We start from the raw sequence: 20,249 nt of genomic DNA, 5'->3' as shown, positions 1-20,249 counted from the left end.
ATAACATAAACGTTACTATGTTAGGCACACTTTAATATCTCATAGCTATTATTTCTATGTTTCTGCAATGGTTATCCTACGGACGTTCATGTTTATTTCTGAGATCTTGTGCATTTGCCACTTGTGTACGTGTGTGTGTACGTGTGTGCCGATGGTAAATTTAAATTATTTCAACATTATTGTAAAATAGTTAAATATATCAATACTCTTTGTTCTTACATATAAATTATTTGCAATAAATACGTTCTCCATTTTTTCAGACATATACGTTCTAATATAACGTTCGGTACATATGTCTAAAGGAATGTTGTAAAATTTCATGCATTTGTTGTATACACAAGACTACAGAAACTTACATAATTCAAATTTAAGTCGTGGTACTTGAATTCGTGAAATCGACAAGACGCAGTGAAATCTCTAAATTTTTTTTCCCTTTCATTTGTTACGTACAAATCTAAAAAGAACATATATTTTCGATGTACTTAAACGCACATAATGTTACTGTTGGCATCCAATTGACATCAATTTTTAAGTTGCATTAAAAAAATGTTTTTTTTTTAAATGGAAGCAAATGAACAAATGGTATCATCGTAATTCGTTCTCATTTAATTCATTTTCCAATATTACTGAAAACTCTTTTGGACTGGAAAATGGAATGAGGTTCAAAAAGTCTTTTTAATATATCACATGGCTATCATTTAAATCATTTATTTCTTTTTAGAAATAACTTGTTGCTCAGTAAAAATAACATTAATCTTTTTGCCTTGGTCCCAAATATGAATGAACTTAGCACTAAACATGCACAAATGTTTTTGCAGCAATAGACTGTCAATAGCATATAATACAATGAAGCACAAAGAGAGAATCAATATCAGAGTTTACTGACATTACAAGCTAAATTATTGACAGGATAGAGCTAGCTTCCATTTGATACTCCGTTTTAATCGAGCTAGATGTTAAGATGCGCTAATTTTGTTACATCATCGGTACAGAATAATGTACAGAATTTTTGTGTACATCTGCAATATTACATAATGATACTATATATACACGTATACGTATATATATTTCACGGGGCACCGTCGATTACGAATAAGAGTACACTGCTTTTTCTTTGTTTTTCTTTCTTTGTAGAACACAGAAAATTATTATAAATTTAATACAAGATTACTACAACATCGTATATATTATAAGTATTAGAGACTGTACTTTTTGTCGAGAGAAAAAGATGAGGAGGCATTATAAAAACAGATGCCAAGACTGCATGTACTCAAATATAATACATACTAGTTTATGGTAATATTAAATTATATCAGAACACAAGTTTGCTTGCAATTAACCGTTACATAATTTGTCCATTTCTGCATTTCGAGGAAGATTATGCAGAAATGCTCGTTTTTGTTTTTTTTTTTTTTTTTTTTTTAAATCTGGCAAAAATTAAGAGGAATGATGGCTACATTAGATGCTATTTCTTATAATAATACAGAGATTGTACATAATTCGTAAAAGATTACCAAACTTTGTATAAACATGTCGCACGAAAAAAATTGATCAGACTGCATCATGGCACATAATTTAACAGGCACCTTTTATTGTATGTGCCAAAATTGATCAACATTTCATTGTAATTTCTGATAAACGGGATCGTATACATTTTCGACTAGTTGCTCTCTTTTCTTTTTGCTTTTATATTGCATGTTACATTTTTGGCAGATATTGGCAGTAATTTGATGTTTAAATTTAACAGGATATGTTAATATTCAATGCATATTGCTGCTTCATTTGTCTTTTTTTATTTTATAAGAAAAAAGCGAAGTAACGAGGGACATCAATTTGCATTCCCTCAGAAGTATGTACTTTCACATGCATTACATACATACATACCGAAACGTCGCTAACTTAAGGTATCGCTGTACACTAAATACTTGTGACATCATTCCTCTTTGAGTATATATTTGTAAGCACAGTAAGAATGATTACGGTCGTAATGAATCTACAAGTATTTATTAATCAATGTATGATGAACAATATTATGAAAAATGCCTCCTAATTGATGGCAGATCAGTGTGCTGTGGTTTCGCTGTAAGTAAAAATATTAAATCACTAGGTATGAACATAAAATATTTAAAAAAAAACATCTAGTTTTACGGCATATTAAGCGATATAATTTCAGTATGTATAATACAAACAACGAAAAACAAAAAATAACACGTCACAGTTTTTATGTGATTACTATTAAAATGTAGATTTTAATAATAAATATTCTCTCTCTCTCTCTTATTGCCAACACCAGTTTGCAACACTATATAATCAAGTTAAAGCAATGTCTGTATTGCTGTTTTAACCGAGTGTAAGTCGGTTGAAATAATCTGGTTAAAATAATTTTGTTATGGAATTACGCTTTACTATAATTTTCATATAACATGAACAACTATTACGTTTCGTCTATTTCTATACACTTATACATCTCGTAAGACATTTTTCATGATTGTAACACTATGTAAACTTTACATTGTGGTAAACAACAAAATATCTTAATGTTAGATATATAGTATTTTCTTGTATTGGAACGCACAGCACGCGCGCGGCAACATATATACGTGTAGTTAACATGCAATTGCAAATTGAGGATAACAGTTCTCTTTTGTGTCTTTCAATTTGTTAAATACGAAAATTTTTCATTAATCTGAAGAGTACCATTTAGCCACAAATTAGAAAAAAACAAATTGCGCATTGACACATTGTTACTTTCAATCACAGTTTCTTTGCAGTTCATGAGTATAGTACATCCTATTAATTGATTAAAGTATAATTTTTTCTTTGATTGGATTATACAACATGCAATAAAGGAAATGCCCTTCATCATACACCATTGGGTTAATGCTGAGAAGATATTCATGTATCTTAATACTTCATTTTGTATCTTGAACTGTCTATAATTAGTGGCTTTTTTCTATATAATTTTATTTGTAAAAAAAAACATGCACGTACAGATTTTTTATGAACTTTGAAATATTGAACTAAACTAAACATGTACTGATAATATATAAATATAATAAAAATTCATACTATTACGTGTTAGTATTATATGTATTAGCATTTACAATACGTATTAGTATTTATTATAAATATATGTATATTTAAATATATATGTATATTTAAATATGATTTCATAGAAATATACTCAAATTTGCTTTCACAAAAGCATCGATTCGAAAACAAAATGAAGTCTTAAGAGATATGAATGCTTTTAAAACTTGAAGATGATACTGCTGATTATAGCAGAGCCTCGACAACAATATCAATATACACTACATCATGCGAAATATTATGAAGCGAAAATATAGAGAAACGACAGAAATACACTTTTGCTAATAAGCTAAACAATTACTCACGTGGAAGCAGACATTGAACAAAAAAAAGCTTTTAGCACATTTTATAGTGATTTATATTTTATGTAACTTTATCATCGAGATATATAGTTATCGTGGCTCAACTATAACAGTACCACAATGACACTAAACAAATCAGATGTACATTTATAAAAAAATGTATGATCTCCGAGAGTAACAGAGTAACTCCGTTAATATTAATATACAAAGTTGTTCGAGAGCCTATTGTAAAAATATATAAAACATATGTGTGTGACGTTTTATGCCTCATAAGGCTCAAATACCAAAATAGCAGTGAGATTTTTTTGGAGATCTTTAAATTGTTCTTTTTTTTAACCTATCACGCACTCTTTGACGAAAAATAATTATGGCTTATTTGCAATGTGTTAAGAATAGAAGCGGTAAAAGAAAGAAAACATTTTTTATATATAATTGTGCATGGTTAAATGGTAACGAAATAAGGGAAAAAAAAAGTGACAGCTTGTGTAATAGATCAGGTTTTATACAAGTGCATTTTAGGCTTGTTGCAATGAAAATTTGTGTCTATCAGCTTACACAGTCTCATACTCGCGACGAATTGAGCGAGCCAGACAGCACGCAAAGACTACTCCGATCAACTGAAAAAAAAAAGAGAAATTATTATTTAACATTTGTTTTTTTTTTCGGATATAGCTAAAATCCTTTGCTTATATACATATTGTTATTTGTAGAAATAATATTGTAATAAGTCTTATTTATCAACGTATGCAATAGATGCTCGCATTTAAATCATAAATATAATTGTTCAATATAACTTCAACACATAACATTAAGGTGACAGTTTGAATTAGAACTTACTTGTATGAGGGCTACCCCTATGCCTACTCCTCCCAGGATCATAGCGTTATTCTCTATAGCAGATTGCAGTTTCATCATGCAGCCGTCACTGTATACGTGAATCGAATTTAAATCGCATCGGCTCTGAGTAGGAATCTCTTTGCAGCAGGAATCGGGAACAGTATTGTCACGGAAACCAATATGGGGCCAATCCGCAGGGCTATTCATACCGCAACATTGTAACTGAAATTATATTTCAATTCTCAGTTAATTACAAATTTTAATCATGGCATAACAATAAAATTAGTAATATACATAAAATAAAATATATATTTATTTTAGCTACAGTATGTACTTACTACTTACATAATGATATAATACTCTTTCTTACAGTAACGAATAAAGATTTAAATGTAATATTTATACAAATTACGTACAAAACATTTAGTGAACTCACATCATGCTGCATAATATCCCACGAACGGCGAATATCCGGATTAAGCTCATATTGTCGCAAAGTACCATTCAGACGATTTTCTAACATATTAGCAACCTCTCCTCTCATTAGGTAACCTGTGATTCCAGCGCTCAATTCCAGAATAAATATCAGCATCAGCAGGACCGAGAACTGCAATAAATTAAAATTATTGTATATAAGTGTAACATAAAGGATATTGACTTGATAGGAAATAAAAACTTTTGTTTCTATACAAAAACTTTTTTGTTGTGTTATATACAATAAAAAAAATATTTATTAAAAGAGAGGTAAATCACGTTGCGGAAAAGAGATGTAATAGTAATAAATAATGATATTTTAATAATAATCTTTTTAGAGTCATACCGTTATTATCATGCAGTGGTTCTCCTTTACAGCGCCGCAGCATCCAAAGAATGATACAAGGAAGACTATGATACCGACTACTATCATTAAGAGTGGGGCTGCAAAGAACCAACTATCCACAAAATTGCTGTACCCGCTGTAAACAACCAGAATCACACCGCCCACCGAAATAAATACGATGCCGGTGATCTGAAATAACACATAAAATATTTTAAATTTTTAATATTTTAATATCACATGTATTATGTGTATTTATTATTTTTCTATGCAATAAATATTATATATTCATTATAAATATAATTTATAATTTCACGTTTTATCATTATAATGATAAAATACGATAAGATATGATAAATTCTTCTCAACGTGAACAATGTAATATAAATATTTATTTATTATTCAAATTATACTTTTATTACGTAGCTCTGTATCTTTTTATAATTTCGCGTTTTCATGATAAGTTGCAATTTATCGTACCTCATCATAAAAATATAGACAGCACAATATACAAATTTTCAAATTATATTCTCTTCAGTGTGAAAACATACAACTTATATGTATCATTTAAATCGGGAAGAGAAAAAATTAGTAGTAAAAATGCTATCGTTTTTAAAGAGTTAAGAAAATAACACCCTTTATTCTTAATCCTAGTTCTTTACACGTGCATCGCAAATTCACGTTAAATTGTATGTTTTCTGGCATATTATATTAGCGCTTACTTTCACAAAGCGCGTGCTTCCGAAGTGAAAATCTCTAATTAGAATCATTACATTAAAACTCCACGATATATGAGAAACAATAACAAACAACTCTACTGCCCGTGTTATTTCACAAATATATAATTAACGAACTTCAGCGCGCTCGTCACACTTGATATATTGCTTCAGAAATACATTTTTCTACCTTCCGTTCAGAAAGACGAGTTGCAATCGACACCTCGAGTAAATTAGAATGAACATTCAATACTTTTCTTTCGTGCTAATAACTTAGCTTTAAGTGGAAAGCATGATCACGTAAGAGCTGCATTGTTTACCAATGGGAAGCACATAAAACTGTTATAATTACGCCGTCTTAACTTTCAGCGAGATAACTACGCGGGAAGGACTCTCGCAAGTAGATTACGAAAGCGAGTAGATATTACAGTGGCTCTACAAAGAAACTATTGTATAAGAAATTCTTTGTAGTAGAAAATTAGAAAGGTAACATTTGCAACCTTATCATCCGAAGATTGCGGAAGAAAACTCAAGACGTTTCTTTACGTCGTTACTGTCGCAAACACGCGAGTATCTCGATAATAACATGCATGTACGGAAATTTTCCACGCAGGAGAAGTCGATTTTCAAGCCGAGAGTGGTGGTTAAAGTTCAAGGATTCTGATAATTAAATTCTTTATCTACGTTACAGATAAAATGCGACGAGTTTCTACGCAGAAATGGATAGCAAATGGTCGAACACGGCTTGTTTGCTATTCATTTATTTCGAGCTGTTGACGCGAACATGGAGCGTGAGTATCCAGGTAGCACGTCCTTTAGAAATCCAATACTGGTAGTACTAAATTGGTCAGTGATTAATCACTTTGAGTATTAAAAGCACTGTTATTAGCGGAGAGAAAGGTAGTATTACAGCTGTAAGCATTACGGCTATCACTATTATCTTCGTTATTAAATGACAAATTCCAACGATTGTTTATGGAATTATTTGTTTAGCCCGACGTTATGTAGCGACGCTAATATGCCAATTATTATAAGGCACTTTTACGATCGATTACTGCCAACCGAAGGTTGACAAAAATGGAGAGAATATGCGTTTTTACTTTTGAGAATTTCAAAACTTCTTCAAGGTACATTTTAACATTTAATTACACATACTTCTTTATTGTTATTAAACTTGAGCATATAATATTATCATAAAAATGTATGTATACTCGAGTGTTATTTTTTTTTTATGCAGCTATACACACTTCAAGTTATGATCGAATTATTCAATAGCACAGTATTTTATTAATTTAGCTACTTAAGCGAGGGTTTCATATTGAATTATTTCTCCGATAAGTCAATTGTCACTCTAAAGGCTACGTGCAGAAATGTTAGAGATATCATTTTATCTTTGTTGTTTAATGTTAAACAAGGATAAACAATATCTCCAGTGTTTCTAAACGCAGGAAAATTCCAAATATTGGAAAATTAAAAATATACGATTATAGAATAAAATATTGTGTTTTTAATCAAAATCAATTTTGTAAATTTATCTTTGAGGTGATCATATTACCACCCTGTTTTCTCTTCCATCAATGGATGGAATCCATTATGCAGTGTCATCACATTTTTATAAATCACGTACTAAGTAATAAATATTTCATAACTTTGTCTAAAATTTAAACAACATTTTGACGAATCGTTCAAAATTCAATGTAAAATATGGATTACTAACAAAGTTATTGAATAAAATGTAAATGAGTGATTTATTACTTTTTTTTTACTTTTAATATACAAATTGAGTAATTAATTACTGACCAATTTAATACTGCCAATATTAAATCTTTGTAAAGGATGTTGGTTGATATAAATTTTATATATGTTTATATATGTTTCCTAAAAATGTTTAATATTTTACAACCACTTAGGAAACGTATATAAAATCAAAAATATACTATTCAGATAATGCTTCGCAAAATTTTGAATGTGCTTTCTGGTATCGCTAAACACAAAAAAATATTGTCGCGATAAGAAGAGTGGTTACTCAATCTTCAGTTTCCTTCTTTTAAGTAACGGTTATCTTTACAATAAAATAATAATCTTAAAATACACTTATCATCATTTATTTTAAATAAATAATATTTAAAATTGAACTAGAACTGGCTCAGTGAAAATAAATCAAAGTATAAATTAATGTCATAAAAGCCAATGAATGTTCGCGTGTAAAATAGTAACGCAAAATACGAAGCAAAATATTAACAGAAATTAGATACAAATAAACGTTTCAAGCCTCCGTTTTGGATCATCTTCAGTATAAATAATATAAAAAAATATTAGTATCAATGTAAAATAAATTGTCCAAATTTGACTAGTTTATTACACCTATGATGGTCGAGATGATATGAATTAGATGCATTAACATATTCAGAAAGTTGAAAATTTCAAAACTCAAACTCAATGTAGTGCTTTATAGAATGTGTTATGGAATAAAAAGTTTTTGAGTAGTTAAGAGTTAAAAAAAGAGAACGTTGCAGTTTAACAGTTAAAGCGGATGAACACTGTAAAAGCGAGGTAAATGTTATAAAGAGTTACAGAACAGTAAATATTTATTTAAAATAAACTGAATACACTTAAAAAAAATACAATATATACTTGAATTAAATAAATATTATATATTTCAAATTATGTATTTCTTAAGTTGATATATTCGCAAATCTATCTTCTAATCAAATTTATGCAAAATTATACTAATTATTTATTAATTGTCCTTGCAACTCAATACTTCAATTAAAAATATTATGTTAAGATAAAAATTCGATTTGCTTATTGTACTTGAATTTCTCTGATATAATTTAATAATATTCTTCAAAATAATATAAATTTTTTTTTAAAAATGTGTAACTTTTTCTAAAATTTATTACAAGTGTATTTTAAAATTATCAAGAAAATATCTTTTATTCAAGATATATAACCGTTACTTGCTAGAAGAAAAAAAAAGGAAATTGAGTAATTGCTTTTCTTCGTTGTACTTTTTTGTGAGAATATACAGAAAAATATTCTCGTGCTAAGAAAAGCGATTACTCAACCGTCAGTTTTTTTCTTTTAAGTAATGCTTTGCAAAATATAGCTTTCTAATAGTCTTATAATTCACTCATTATTACTTGAAATAAGTAATATTTATTTAAAATAAATGTCTATGTATCCAAAGAAAAATATATAAAATCTGAGTAAATATCATGTATTTCAAATATTTCATAAGTTAATATATCCACAAGTTCATAGTAAATATAAAATTTATTCAAAATATATTTTGAATCTTAATAACTTAATACTTCAATCAAGAATATTAAATTAAAACAAAAATTTGATTTGTTTATTATTCTTATTATTTTTTAATACAATTTTATAATATTCTTTAAAACAATACATGTAGATTTATTTTTTATAAGTTTTTCTAAAATTTGTAACAAATATATTTCAAGACAACTATCAAGAAAATATTCTCTGTGTTAAAAGATAACAGTTACTTGCTAGAAGAAAAAAAGTGAATTAAATAATTGCTTTTCTTGGTATTTTTCTCTGTAAACACAGAAAAAATATCATTCTTGTGCTAAGAAAAGCGATTATTCAATATTGTTAGTTTTCTTTTTTTAAATAATAACTTGCAAAATATCTTTCTAATAAGTCTTCAAATACACTCATCTTTTACTTGAAACAAGTAATGTTTACTTAAACTAAATTTCTGCGTACACAAAATAAAATATATACTTGAATTAAATAAATATTATGTATTTCAAATATTTCATAATTATAAAACTTATTCAAAATATATTTTGAATCTTGATCACTTACTTTAACCAAAAAAGTATTAAGTTAAAATTCAATTTGCTCTTATTATTCTGATTATTTTTTCAATACAATTTTATAATATTCTACGAAAGAATATCTTTTTGTATACATTTTTCTAAAATTTGTGACGAGTATATTTTAAGACAACTATCAAGACTATCAAGAAAATATTTCTTGCCACTCGACGCTAGGAGAAAAAAAAAGTAAATTGAATCGCTCTTGTCGGCAGTATTTTTCCGTATGAAATAATCGGTTCTACCGAAGCACGCAACCGCGGCGAGAGGAATTCGTCGACGGCGGCCCGTGTTCCCGTTGCTGGATCTGTCTAAATAAAGACATCTCTCTCCAGCGCGCACGGGAGCCGGCGTTCTACGGCGGCCGCCATGCCGGGGAAGAAAGAGAAGAAAAGGCGAGCGCGACTGGCGACATCGTCGCGTCGTAGGAAGGCTACGTCGCTCGTCGCCGCCAGACGAAGATTATAGACCTCTCCCCCTTGCCTATGTGGTTACCTACGTGTCTTTCACCTACGGCTCACCTACGTTCCCGGCGGCGTGTTACGCGCGCTCGCTCGCTCGCCTGCCCGCCCGCCCGCCCGCCTGTTCGTTCGCCCTAGTAGGCCTTCGAGGCAGCGCGAAACCGAGCCCGACCAGACCGGTCGATTCGCGTTCGCCCCCCGAGCGAAGCCTGGACACCGGCTACCGCTGCCACCGCCGCCGCCGCCGCCGCCGCCGCCACCGAGACCGACCGGCGCGTCGCGGTGGCCACGGCGCGCGTAACATACGCTAACAGGTGACTCTACCACGGCGAACTTTACGTATGAATCTATTGAAAAGTTTCAGCAACGAGGACGTGCCCTACGCGCGACGATCTATACGATCTAGGGTGTCCTAGAAAGCGAAGTGTAGAACACGGGGACGCGAACGACGCGCACGTCGCGCGCTTATCTCTTCCCCCTGTGAAATGTAAAGTTCAGCTTCTACAGCCTTACTAAGAGTGTCATTGAAAGAGAGCGTGGAGGGAGGAATCGTAAATTGATTCTTTCGTCGTTCGATTCGCGCGGCGGATTTTTCTGCTGGGAGAATTTTAATTCGGGACTCGGAAACGCTCCCGGCCGCGGTCGTATTTTTAACTCCCTCTGCCTGCAATCTGGGTCTCCTTTGTCCAGCCCAAGTGTTTTTTTACTGTGCTAGGCTTTCAAAATATGTACAACGTAATTGAACAGACGCGACGTAATCGAATTCCTTTCACTTAAAAAAAATGGTCTTGCAAGTACAGCCATAATTTTCTGGTTGCAAAAAATTAACTAGGACACACTGAAAAAAATGCTGCAATATAAATTAAAACGTAGTTTGGTTCAATTAAACGAATCACGAGCTGTCACTAATACGTGTAGCCGATTCAACTAAATTTGATTCATTCAACTACATTTGTTACTGTCTTTACCTTTAATTCTTTTATTTCATTAATACCGTTATTAAATTAACAAAATAATTCCATTAATCTGATGCTGTTGATTCAACAGTATTGTTTTCTCTGTGTAGATAAATAAGTGTAGCAAATATTGTGATATTACATATGTCTGGTACTTAACCAATCTAAATAACAGAGATAGAATTTATATTTTAATTGTTTATGAAATTTAGTAAGAAAATTTTTTTGAAACTTTCTATTCATGTTCAGGCCAATCATACTTGTTATAAAATTGACTGTATAATTGGCAATAAAACCTAAATTTTCTAGAAGGTATTGTTAAATGTTGCTGCTACAATTTTATGTGACAAACAATAATATTTTAATAGATACAAAAAAATAACGATAAATTGAGACACCTAGATATCTATCTGCATTAGCAAAACATTTTTTTTTATGTTCCATCTAACAGAGTACATTTTTAAAAGATTGGGAAAAATTCAGGTTACTTTTCAACATTTTGTTATCAGTTTTTTACTTCCAATGTTAAAACATTTATTTAACCCCTTCATAGTGTATGCAGCCAATGTGCACAGAAAAAAATGGGCCACCAGTGTGTAATGTAACATATGTGCACATCTAAAAGTAAAACCGATTTATCCTTTTGTAATTTGTATGAAACTTGATATCCTATGATTTTTGAGGTTGCCGAATCCGAGTATATCAGAATTTCAAAATTTAAAATAGCGGATTAAACGGTAGACATAAAACTTGAAAAAAATAATTGGATTTTTATAAACCTAAGTACTCCAGAGTAGTTGAATCAAAATATATCAGAATTTTGTTATTTTAAATAGGCAGATCAAACGTAAACGTGCCCCTTTTTACAAGAACACAATTATTTTTTCAAATTTCGATGCGCCATATTAAATCCACCATTTTGAGTTTAAAAGTTCTGAAATTATATTCAGTGACTTTAAAAACTTTAATACTAAAATCGTCTCGGAAAAATAATAAACTTTTTTCCATTATACAGTCTTATTTCCCACATTGCGAAAGGATTAATAATAATTAAAGTTTAAGTAATAAAATTTGAGTGAAATTTTGCTTCTTCCAAAAAGAACCCGAACATCACAGACGGAAGATTAATTTGAGACTCAGCCGAACTCTGAAGGCTGAGAAACGACGATGCGGCGACGCGAGACGGTATTTTCTCGCTGAAAGACAAAATTGACTTCAAGCATCGTGAAGAACAAAGCCACCCATCGAGCTCGTATTTCTCCTGGCACGCTCTGTATAAACGCGGTCGTTGCGCTGGCATTTCACGGTGGACGGATCATTAAACGTTACAGTAAGGAACGCGCGCGAGAGGCACCCCGCCCTGTCTTCTATCCTTCACAGGGTTGTTTTGTGTCCTAGATCCTGCCGTTCGGCCGTCGCGTCGGTACGGCGACGACGTTTTACGTATGTGAGCGCCGTCTCCTGGGACGAGCGTGGCTTTCGATAGTTTCGTTGTATCGCGCCCCAGCCCCTTAAATAAACTCTTCCCCCTTCGTCAACGTAATCGGACGCCGTCCCTTTGTTATATTCACATTTCGAAGGTGACAAACACCAGCTGATACGAATACATTTTTTTTTATCGTGTTATCGACGTCTTTTACGCGGAAACAGTGACTTTGCCGAAGTATTTGAATTTTATTAGACACAGATTTAAAAATAGTTTCGTTGGACTGTGAAAGATATTTATGTAGGACGCTCAAGCGTGATGATAGTGCTGCAAAAAATGTTGTTCTAGCAATCAGCTCGAGTGTCCTACTTAATTATTTCGACGGCTCAGATTATTTTTAGATTCAAATGAAATTTTAAATACTTCGGCAAAATCGTGTCAACAGTGTTGTCGTTATTTATATAAAATTACTTATATAATCATCTAGATAAAGAAGCTTTATTTGATCTTTATCTAGATCATTACAACATACATTATTTCCATTTTTAACTGAGATAAAATAAGTGTTATTTTTTTCAAATTATCTATGATAATGCGAATAATAATGAGAATGAAGTACTTATAGCCTCAATCTCTAAGTTATCATTTATTTTAAGAAGAGAATTTTTTTAATGATAACAAGGTTGCGTGCCAAAATTTACTACCAGTACAGAAAATCTATAATATACATAATGTGAACTATAGATTTTTAGTACTGACAGTGTATAATGAAATGCAGCCAAGTTGCACAGATTCAGTATAGTAGTGCAATATAAATATTGCCGTATAAAACTATAAATTCAAAAAGTTTTACAAAGAATTTTGTGAGACATTATATAATGCGTTATTCTTTCCATTTTTCAACTTTAACTTTTATTTGTATATTGATTTCAAAAAAGAATATTTTTTGTCAGATTAAATTATATGAAGAACTTGTGTTTTTAAAAAGATATTTTAGAAATAAAAATACAAACATGTCGTTTTCATATCTTAAATTGTTTTGCTCTGAATAACAATATTATTTAAAAATTTATCTACGTAAAACCATAATTTTAACTTTTATCTGTATAAACTGAAATTAAATCATCTTTATCTTATTTAAGATACATTTACATACAATTTATCTTTACAAGATAATTTTAAGTTATCTAAGCGCAACACTAATCATTAAACATTTGTTCATGCCATTTCATTGCTATTTACTCTTTAAAAAATATACCTTGTGCTGACAATGAAAATATTATTAGACAAAGATGTTTTGTTAGATAAAGATAAGAACATTGTTGGGGAAAGGAAGATACTCTGTCAGATGGAAAGGATATCCGGGGACTCAATCGCGTCACGTCCGGAATCTGCCTTGAATTTTTATTTTACGTGATGTTGCACATATTTTGCACGTATTACAAGTTTTATACGCAATGGTGTCGCGCGCGCGCGCGCGCGCGCGCACGACTATGTTGGACGGGGTGAACTCTAGATTACGTTAAATGCGAAAGGATGGATGGGAGAGAGGGGGAGCGGGGTATCGATCGCTTCATCCGTAACGCTTACACCGAGCTTCTGGAGCATAAGCACCACAAAGTTTCCCTCGAATTGATACCCTCGTACTTGCATCATTTATTCAGAAACGCGGTGCGGTTTCGGTCACGCCATGCAATATCGATTAGATTATTATTGTCATTAGATAATAGATTATATCGGCGCTGGACGGGGTACGGCAATTTTTTTTTTCTTTTTCTAAAAACCAAACAGAGCGGCACGGACGACGGAAAGGATCCCCTCGCCGTCGAGCCGTGCGTAATATCGATCCGATACGCCCAAGATTGCATCGTGTCAATGTAACCATAAGAAGCTTCGTCGCGAGCGGAAACACGACACCGATGGCGATCATTGTATTACCAGACATCACGGTCATCAATCGTATAAGATCGAGTCGACTCCCGATCGTCGCCGTAAAGGACGTGAAAAATGCTTTTTCGCTTGAAGTTGGCTGCTCGCCGAAGTTTTCTACAATGCACGTTACGACGTAAAGCCCTAAGCTGAACAGAACAGGGAACAAGCAACATCAGTTCAATATGTTGAACAAAGAAAGCTCTATACGTTTTCCTTATTCCTAACAGCACACGATATATGAATATGTGTACGATATTGTATGATAATGTACGAATATTCGTACGATATGAATATTCTAGAATATTCATACGATATCTTGCACTGTTAGGTTATTTAACATATTGAACGATTGCTTATTATTCCCTGTGTGTGTGTGTGTGTGTGTGTTATTGCCTGTGCTCTTCATTGTGCATCAGGCTTACAGTTACAATCCTGTATGGAATATGGAATGCAGCTTGCTTCAGGCGAAAAGACATTATTGACGCCTAGTGTACGACAGACGTTAGATGGACACGGACGTAGCTCTTTAATCGGCGATCGTCCACTGTTCGGATGTTACATCCAGTATGCAAATGATCTGAGAATCCATCGTTCGAAGCCACAATTTCGAGACACAAAACTCGCTCGAGCCGTCGTAAATTTCGTGCAGATCGATGACCAGAACGAGACACAACCCGGTCCCAAATAAATCGAGCGCGATTCGTAGCCAAAGTGTCCCGGTGTGCGATTCTTGCGGTTTCGAGCGGTGATTCATCGTCATTTCATTCGCCGACACGCGGATGACGATCGACGGGGCCGCGACGCCGGTGTCGGCGACGTTGCCGAGCCTCGATGTCGGGACAAGCGAAGCGTGTCGAGATCGGCGAGATCTCTCCCCAGATGCTTTATCTGGCTTCAGGGGGTACGCGTAACACAAAGCCCGGCGCCGCGCTGGGCGCGACGCGTCGCGAGGCGACGCGACGCGACGCGGGGCGACGACGCGACGCCGAGAATAGCGACCCGGATAGCGGAACGCAGAGAGCGAGCGTCGGTGGGCCCTTCGCGTCCTCCCGTTAGCTCCACGCGGCCTGTTGTTACTCACCGCGAAGATCAGGTTGAAGAGAAACAGCAGGTACTTGACACAGGCCATGCCGCCGGACACCATTTTCGACACTCTCACTGTGTGTACTACGGGCTTCGTGAATCACTGAATCGTGTACGCCACGCGACGTCTGTGCGCGCGAGAAGAAGTAGAAATCAATGCGCCTCTCGCAGCTGTGTGCACACGGAAGCGGAAAACGTCGCGGTTTGCTTTGCTCCTTCGCGTTCTCGTTTCGCCTCTGACCCACCTCCCTTTCTCTCTCTCTTTCTCTTTTGCCGCTCCTCCGTACGTCAACGACCCGAACTTCACGGGATGCTCGCGCGTCGACTGTTCGCCGTCAAATGCACCGGACAATGTATTTTTGTTGTTGCGCGGTATACACTGGCGATGCGCGCGCAGCCACTCGGCCAGGGCCGTACCTTTCTTCCGAGGCGCGGGGCACAGAGTGAGGATAAAAACATTGAAATTTACATCATTTTAACATTGCACTTAAAATATAAAACTAAAAGAATCCGCTGCTCTCTATTATTCGCGAAACATCTCGTGTAACACGTGCGCACGTCACGTGTTTCTCTCTGATCTCTACTCTGGTAAAATCAATTGCAGCGGAACGGAACGACACGGACATTATTAACAGTTAGTTTGAAGCTTCAGAAATTTAAATAAGACAATGCCGCGAACGGAATTAGCGCCCGCGTGGCGTCTATTGTTGTAAATGCTGTAATAACAAGCGCCACCGCGACGTTTGTTGTTACACAGTCAAGAATCCTCTTGGGCGTATCTCACTCCGCTCGATTCCTCCTACTGTTTACTTAACAGGAAAACTTGTATGTCTCTCGTGATTATTATTCATCATTCGTAGTATGACCGTCGTCACGTCCGCTCGTAGATGATCGATGACTATGCCGCTCCACGCGCGAACGTGCCGCGTCGTCGCCCGAATGCTACGAGCCTGTGCGTAACGCGGTGCACAGGCTTTCCCTCCAACGCAACGCAAGACGACGCGACGACGACGACGTTGCACTCCGGGTGGCGGCGGTATCATGGCGAGCTTGGCTTCTGATCGACGATTCAGCCGCACAAACCGCGTGTCCGCATTATGCGTATGCATCCCTCACCCGTCCTTGATTCCCGAGGACAGATGAGGACCAATGTCGATCGCGGACGACAAGGTTCACATGCAATTGCAGCTGAAGCTCGTGTCTCTCCCGATGACACTCGATACCTCTTTTTCATCTTCGTCGCCGAAGACTGCCAACTTTCGAATTTTGGGGCTGACCGAATTCGACAATTGGGCGTGTCCCGAAATGCACCAACAGTACTGAAAATCTATAATAAGTACTACGTAACGTGAACTAGCTTTTCAATATTATCAGTACGGTAATTCAATATTTTCAGCTCTGTCACACGATCAATTTCTAACTTCTGTTGATCGGATATGATGATACGACGATAATATTGGGTGTGTCCCGAAATGTATGAGCATAAACAGTATTCTAAAAATCTATAGCATACGCCATATGAGCTATAGATTTTTAGTACTATCTCAGTACTGTCGATATTTCCAACTCCGTGAAACGGCCAACTTCCGACTTCTGCGTTAATCGAATATGGTTATCCTTCGACAATATTGGGTGTACTGAAATGTACCGACAGTACATTTAAAAATCTATAGCATATGCAATGTGAATTATAGATTTTTTCTATATTTTTAAGATTTTTTTTAGTATTTTGAAATGCATCAATTGTATTACATCAGCTAGTAATGAAACAGACTGAAATTTATCGTAGCATAGTTAAAAATTAAAAGGTAAAAGTGTCCGCAAAATATATAATCGACAAAACTTGTATAATTTAAAAATAATTATGTTGAATCATATATTGTAGAACGACAATCACGAAGTTCATAAAACTTAACTGTTATTTTGTGACGAGACCGAATAAAACGAATTAAATAGCATACTTCAGAAGAGATCCGTCATTTTTATTAGTAACGTGAAATGAACATATGTATATATGTATATGAAGTTGTAAATATTTTAAAATAGATCAATAATTGCTGATTGCTTCAATAATTGGCTAGTTCAGCGACGTATTTCCGAAATAATGATCAATTGCACAATCAACACGCTTTTAAAAATTCCATAATACATTTTCTAACATTAATGTACAAAGTGAAGCAATAATAATTATTATAAACATTTTCAAAACTATGAGAATAAGACAAAAATTTATTTAATTAGAGAAATTGCGTGGTACAAAGTGGCCGTCTTATGATAGTAAAGCTTTCTAGAGCAACTTATTGCTAAAAAACAACTTAACTTTAAAAATCTCATCTTTAAATAGAATTATATGTTTTTTTCATGTAATGTGGTTCTTTTAATTGTTCTACGGTGAACGTATCTAACAATTAAATATATAACATGTTCTCTTATTATTTAACAATAATAAGAAGACAATGGTATGTAAATACACAATTAATTAAAAATATTAAAAGAATTTAATTCAGCAAATAATTATTATGGAATATGCCGGCAACAATTGCTGGCAAATGAATTACAATGTTTTGCTTTTGCACAAAATATTATTTGAAAAAATCTAGCTAGATACAAATCTGAAAATAATTTTGTTGGATATCAAAATAATTATACAGAACGCTCAAGAATGATAAACAATACTTCAAAAAGTTTTGACATTTTAACAATGAGCTTGAGTATCTTACATGATTAATTTGATGGGGGTTCAACAAAATTTTTACATTCTTCATGTAGTTAAATTTTTAAATATTATAATAAAATTGTTTTTTTTATCACGAAAAAAATTATGCGCAATACTGTGTCTTTGACATAGGTAGATAGTTGTTGCGAGTGACACTCGGAGTTCAGCTCGAACCGTTTTATTCGATACCGATGTTTGGTCGAAGTCGCCCCGAACGCAAAGAACGCGCGCGTTAGCACGAAAAGACGTGGTGCAACGAACGGAGAATCTCGTAACGCCCACATCGTGAATTACGATGTTGATATGCCTCAATACCGTTCTCTCTGTCGGCGTCTATTAATACACACGTCACATATACACACGCGTTTCTTCAGGTCTACGACTCTCCGACGAGGAGCATAAGAGCAGAGAAGATGACTGATTTGAACAGAATCTCATCTTGGCGAAATTACGTCGCAATTCTGTCCACGCAGTTCTGCTTGTCTCTTGGTAGCATATTAATGACACCTGAAATGGAACCATGTTCTCCTTACGTTACAAAGAGAAAAGTGATATGCCTCGATAATAAACTTGACGTGTGCGCAAGTGGAATATTTAAGGAACGACGCCAGCTGCGCTCGGCTCCAATAATTCGCACTCGATATATTGTATTCGCATTAAAATGTTTTTATATCAGCCACCTCATCGACGTGAGAATTAGTCTTGACATTTACCCTAAATATGCCTATTGATTTTCTAAATATAACAATACCTGCGTATATACGTGTAATGTAATGTTTATATTGAATGCTTGAGAGACTTTACCTGCCATATCAGGGACACTTTACGCGCGTATAAAAATACATACAGCGTTTAATTGCGGCACCCAACAATCTCACACACAGCTATAACTTACTCATATTTATTATTGTATATATATATTACATATGTTATATTGTTTATTATATTTAATAAAAAATAATATAATTAATATAAAAAAAATTGTACTTAACACAAACAATTATTTAGTGGAGTCTTATAGCTTATTTACTTGCTGTCGAGTTAAAAAATTTCTTAATTAAAATACTTATAAATAAATAAAAAAATAATTTTTAATCAAGTATTTTTTTTAGTTCTATAAAACTGTTAGAATATTTTTATATCTAAGATAATGAGATTTTTTAATGTAAGAAAACAATTTAATTAAATTTAATAATAGAGAAAAGGTAATAATATGCCACCCTTTTACATTTTATTTAATAACTTCGTTAATGATCAATACTTTATATTGAAACCTAAACGATTTTATTTGTTAAAGTGTTTAACAGATTCTAGACTCAAAGTTAATAAATATTTATTGGCTTAGAATGTGATTTATAAAAATGACGACACTTCATAAAGGATGAAAGAAAATTAGGATTAATAAATATATGTAAAGTTATAATTTTTTTACATATATTTTTACATATGTGGAATAGCATCTAGAATAATTTTTCTGTTATTCGTTTAGAAAGAAGAATACAAAGAAACCAATGTGATAAATAATTAAATATGGCCAAAAATAAATTTTAAAAATTGGTTTTGTTTAAAAAACAAAGTATTTCATTACAAAATTATATTAATTAATTTTTCATTACTTAGAATTTTCTTATATTCAGAAATATTAGAGATATCGTTTTAGCGTTGTCGTTTAACAAGCATAAAATGATATCTTTAATATTTCTGAATACGGGAAAATTTTAAATGATGAAAAATTAATTGATATAATGTTGTAATACTGTGTGTTTTTTTTAAACAAAATCAATTTTTTTAATGTTATTTTTTAATATTTCTGAACGCAGTCCCTTTAGAGACAATTAGTTTATTGAAAAATATATTAATATAAAAATCTCGTTTAAGTAGTCATATTAACAAAATGCTATGCTACTGAATAATTTTACATAACTCGAAATGTAAATTGTACACAGTTGAATAAGAAGTTAAATAACATAAAAAAACAAACACTCAAATATACATGCATTCGTATGATAATATGCTCAAGTTTAAAAACAATGAGGAAGTATATGTAATTGAATGTTAAAATATAACT

General features: G+C 33.4%; 1 protein-coding gene across 1 annotated transcript; it reads right to left on the bottom strand.

Annotated features, from left to right (window-relative positions):
* Nucleotides 1-141: 141 nt before the first annotated feature.
* Nucleotides 142-15,830, bottom strand: LOC105203107 (CD63 antigen). Its single transcript, XM_011171872.3, has 6 exons — nucleotides 15,464-15,830; nucleotides 5,050-5,238; nucleotides 4,666-4,836; nucleotides 4,230-4,451; nucleotides 3,948-4,009; nucleotides 142-2,080 (listed from the first exon to the last, which is right to left on the bottom strand). Exons 1-6 carry the CDS (start codon nucleotides 15,524-15,526, stop codon nucleotides 2,062-2,064), a joined length of 726 nt encoding a protein of 241 aa, XP_011170174.1. The 5' UTR covers nucleotides 15,527-15,830; the 3' UTR covers nucleotides 142-2,061.
* Between the last annotated feature and the right edge of the window lie 4,419 nt (nucleotides 15,831-20,249).

This window comes from Solenopsis invicta, unplaced genomic scaffold (genome assembly GCF_016802725.1).
Source record: "Solenopsis invicta isolate M01_SB unplaced genomic scaffold, UNIL_Sinv_3.0 scaffold_161, whole genome shotgun sequence".
Lineage (NCBI taxonomy): Eukaryota > Metazoa > Arthropoda > Insecta > Hymenoptera > Formicidae > Solenopsis > Solenopsis invicta.
Note: the sequence above shows the minus strand (reverse complement) of the source record. Positions and strands in the feature narration are given on the sequence as shown.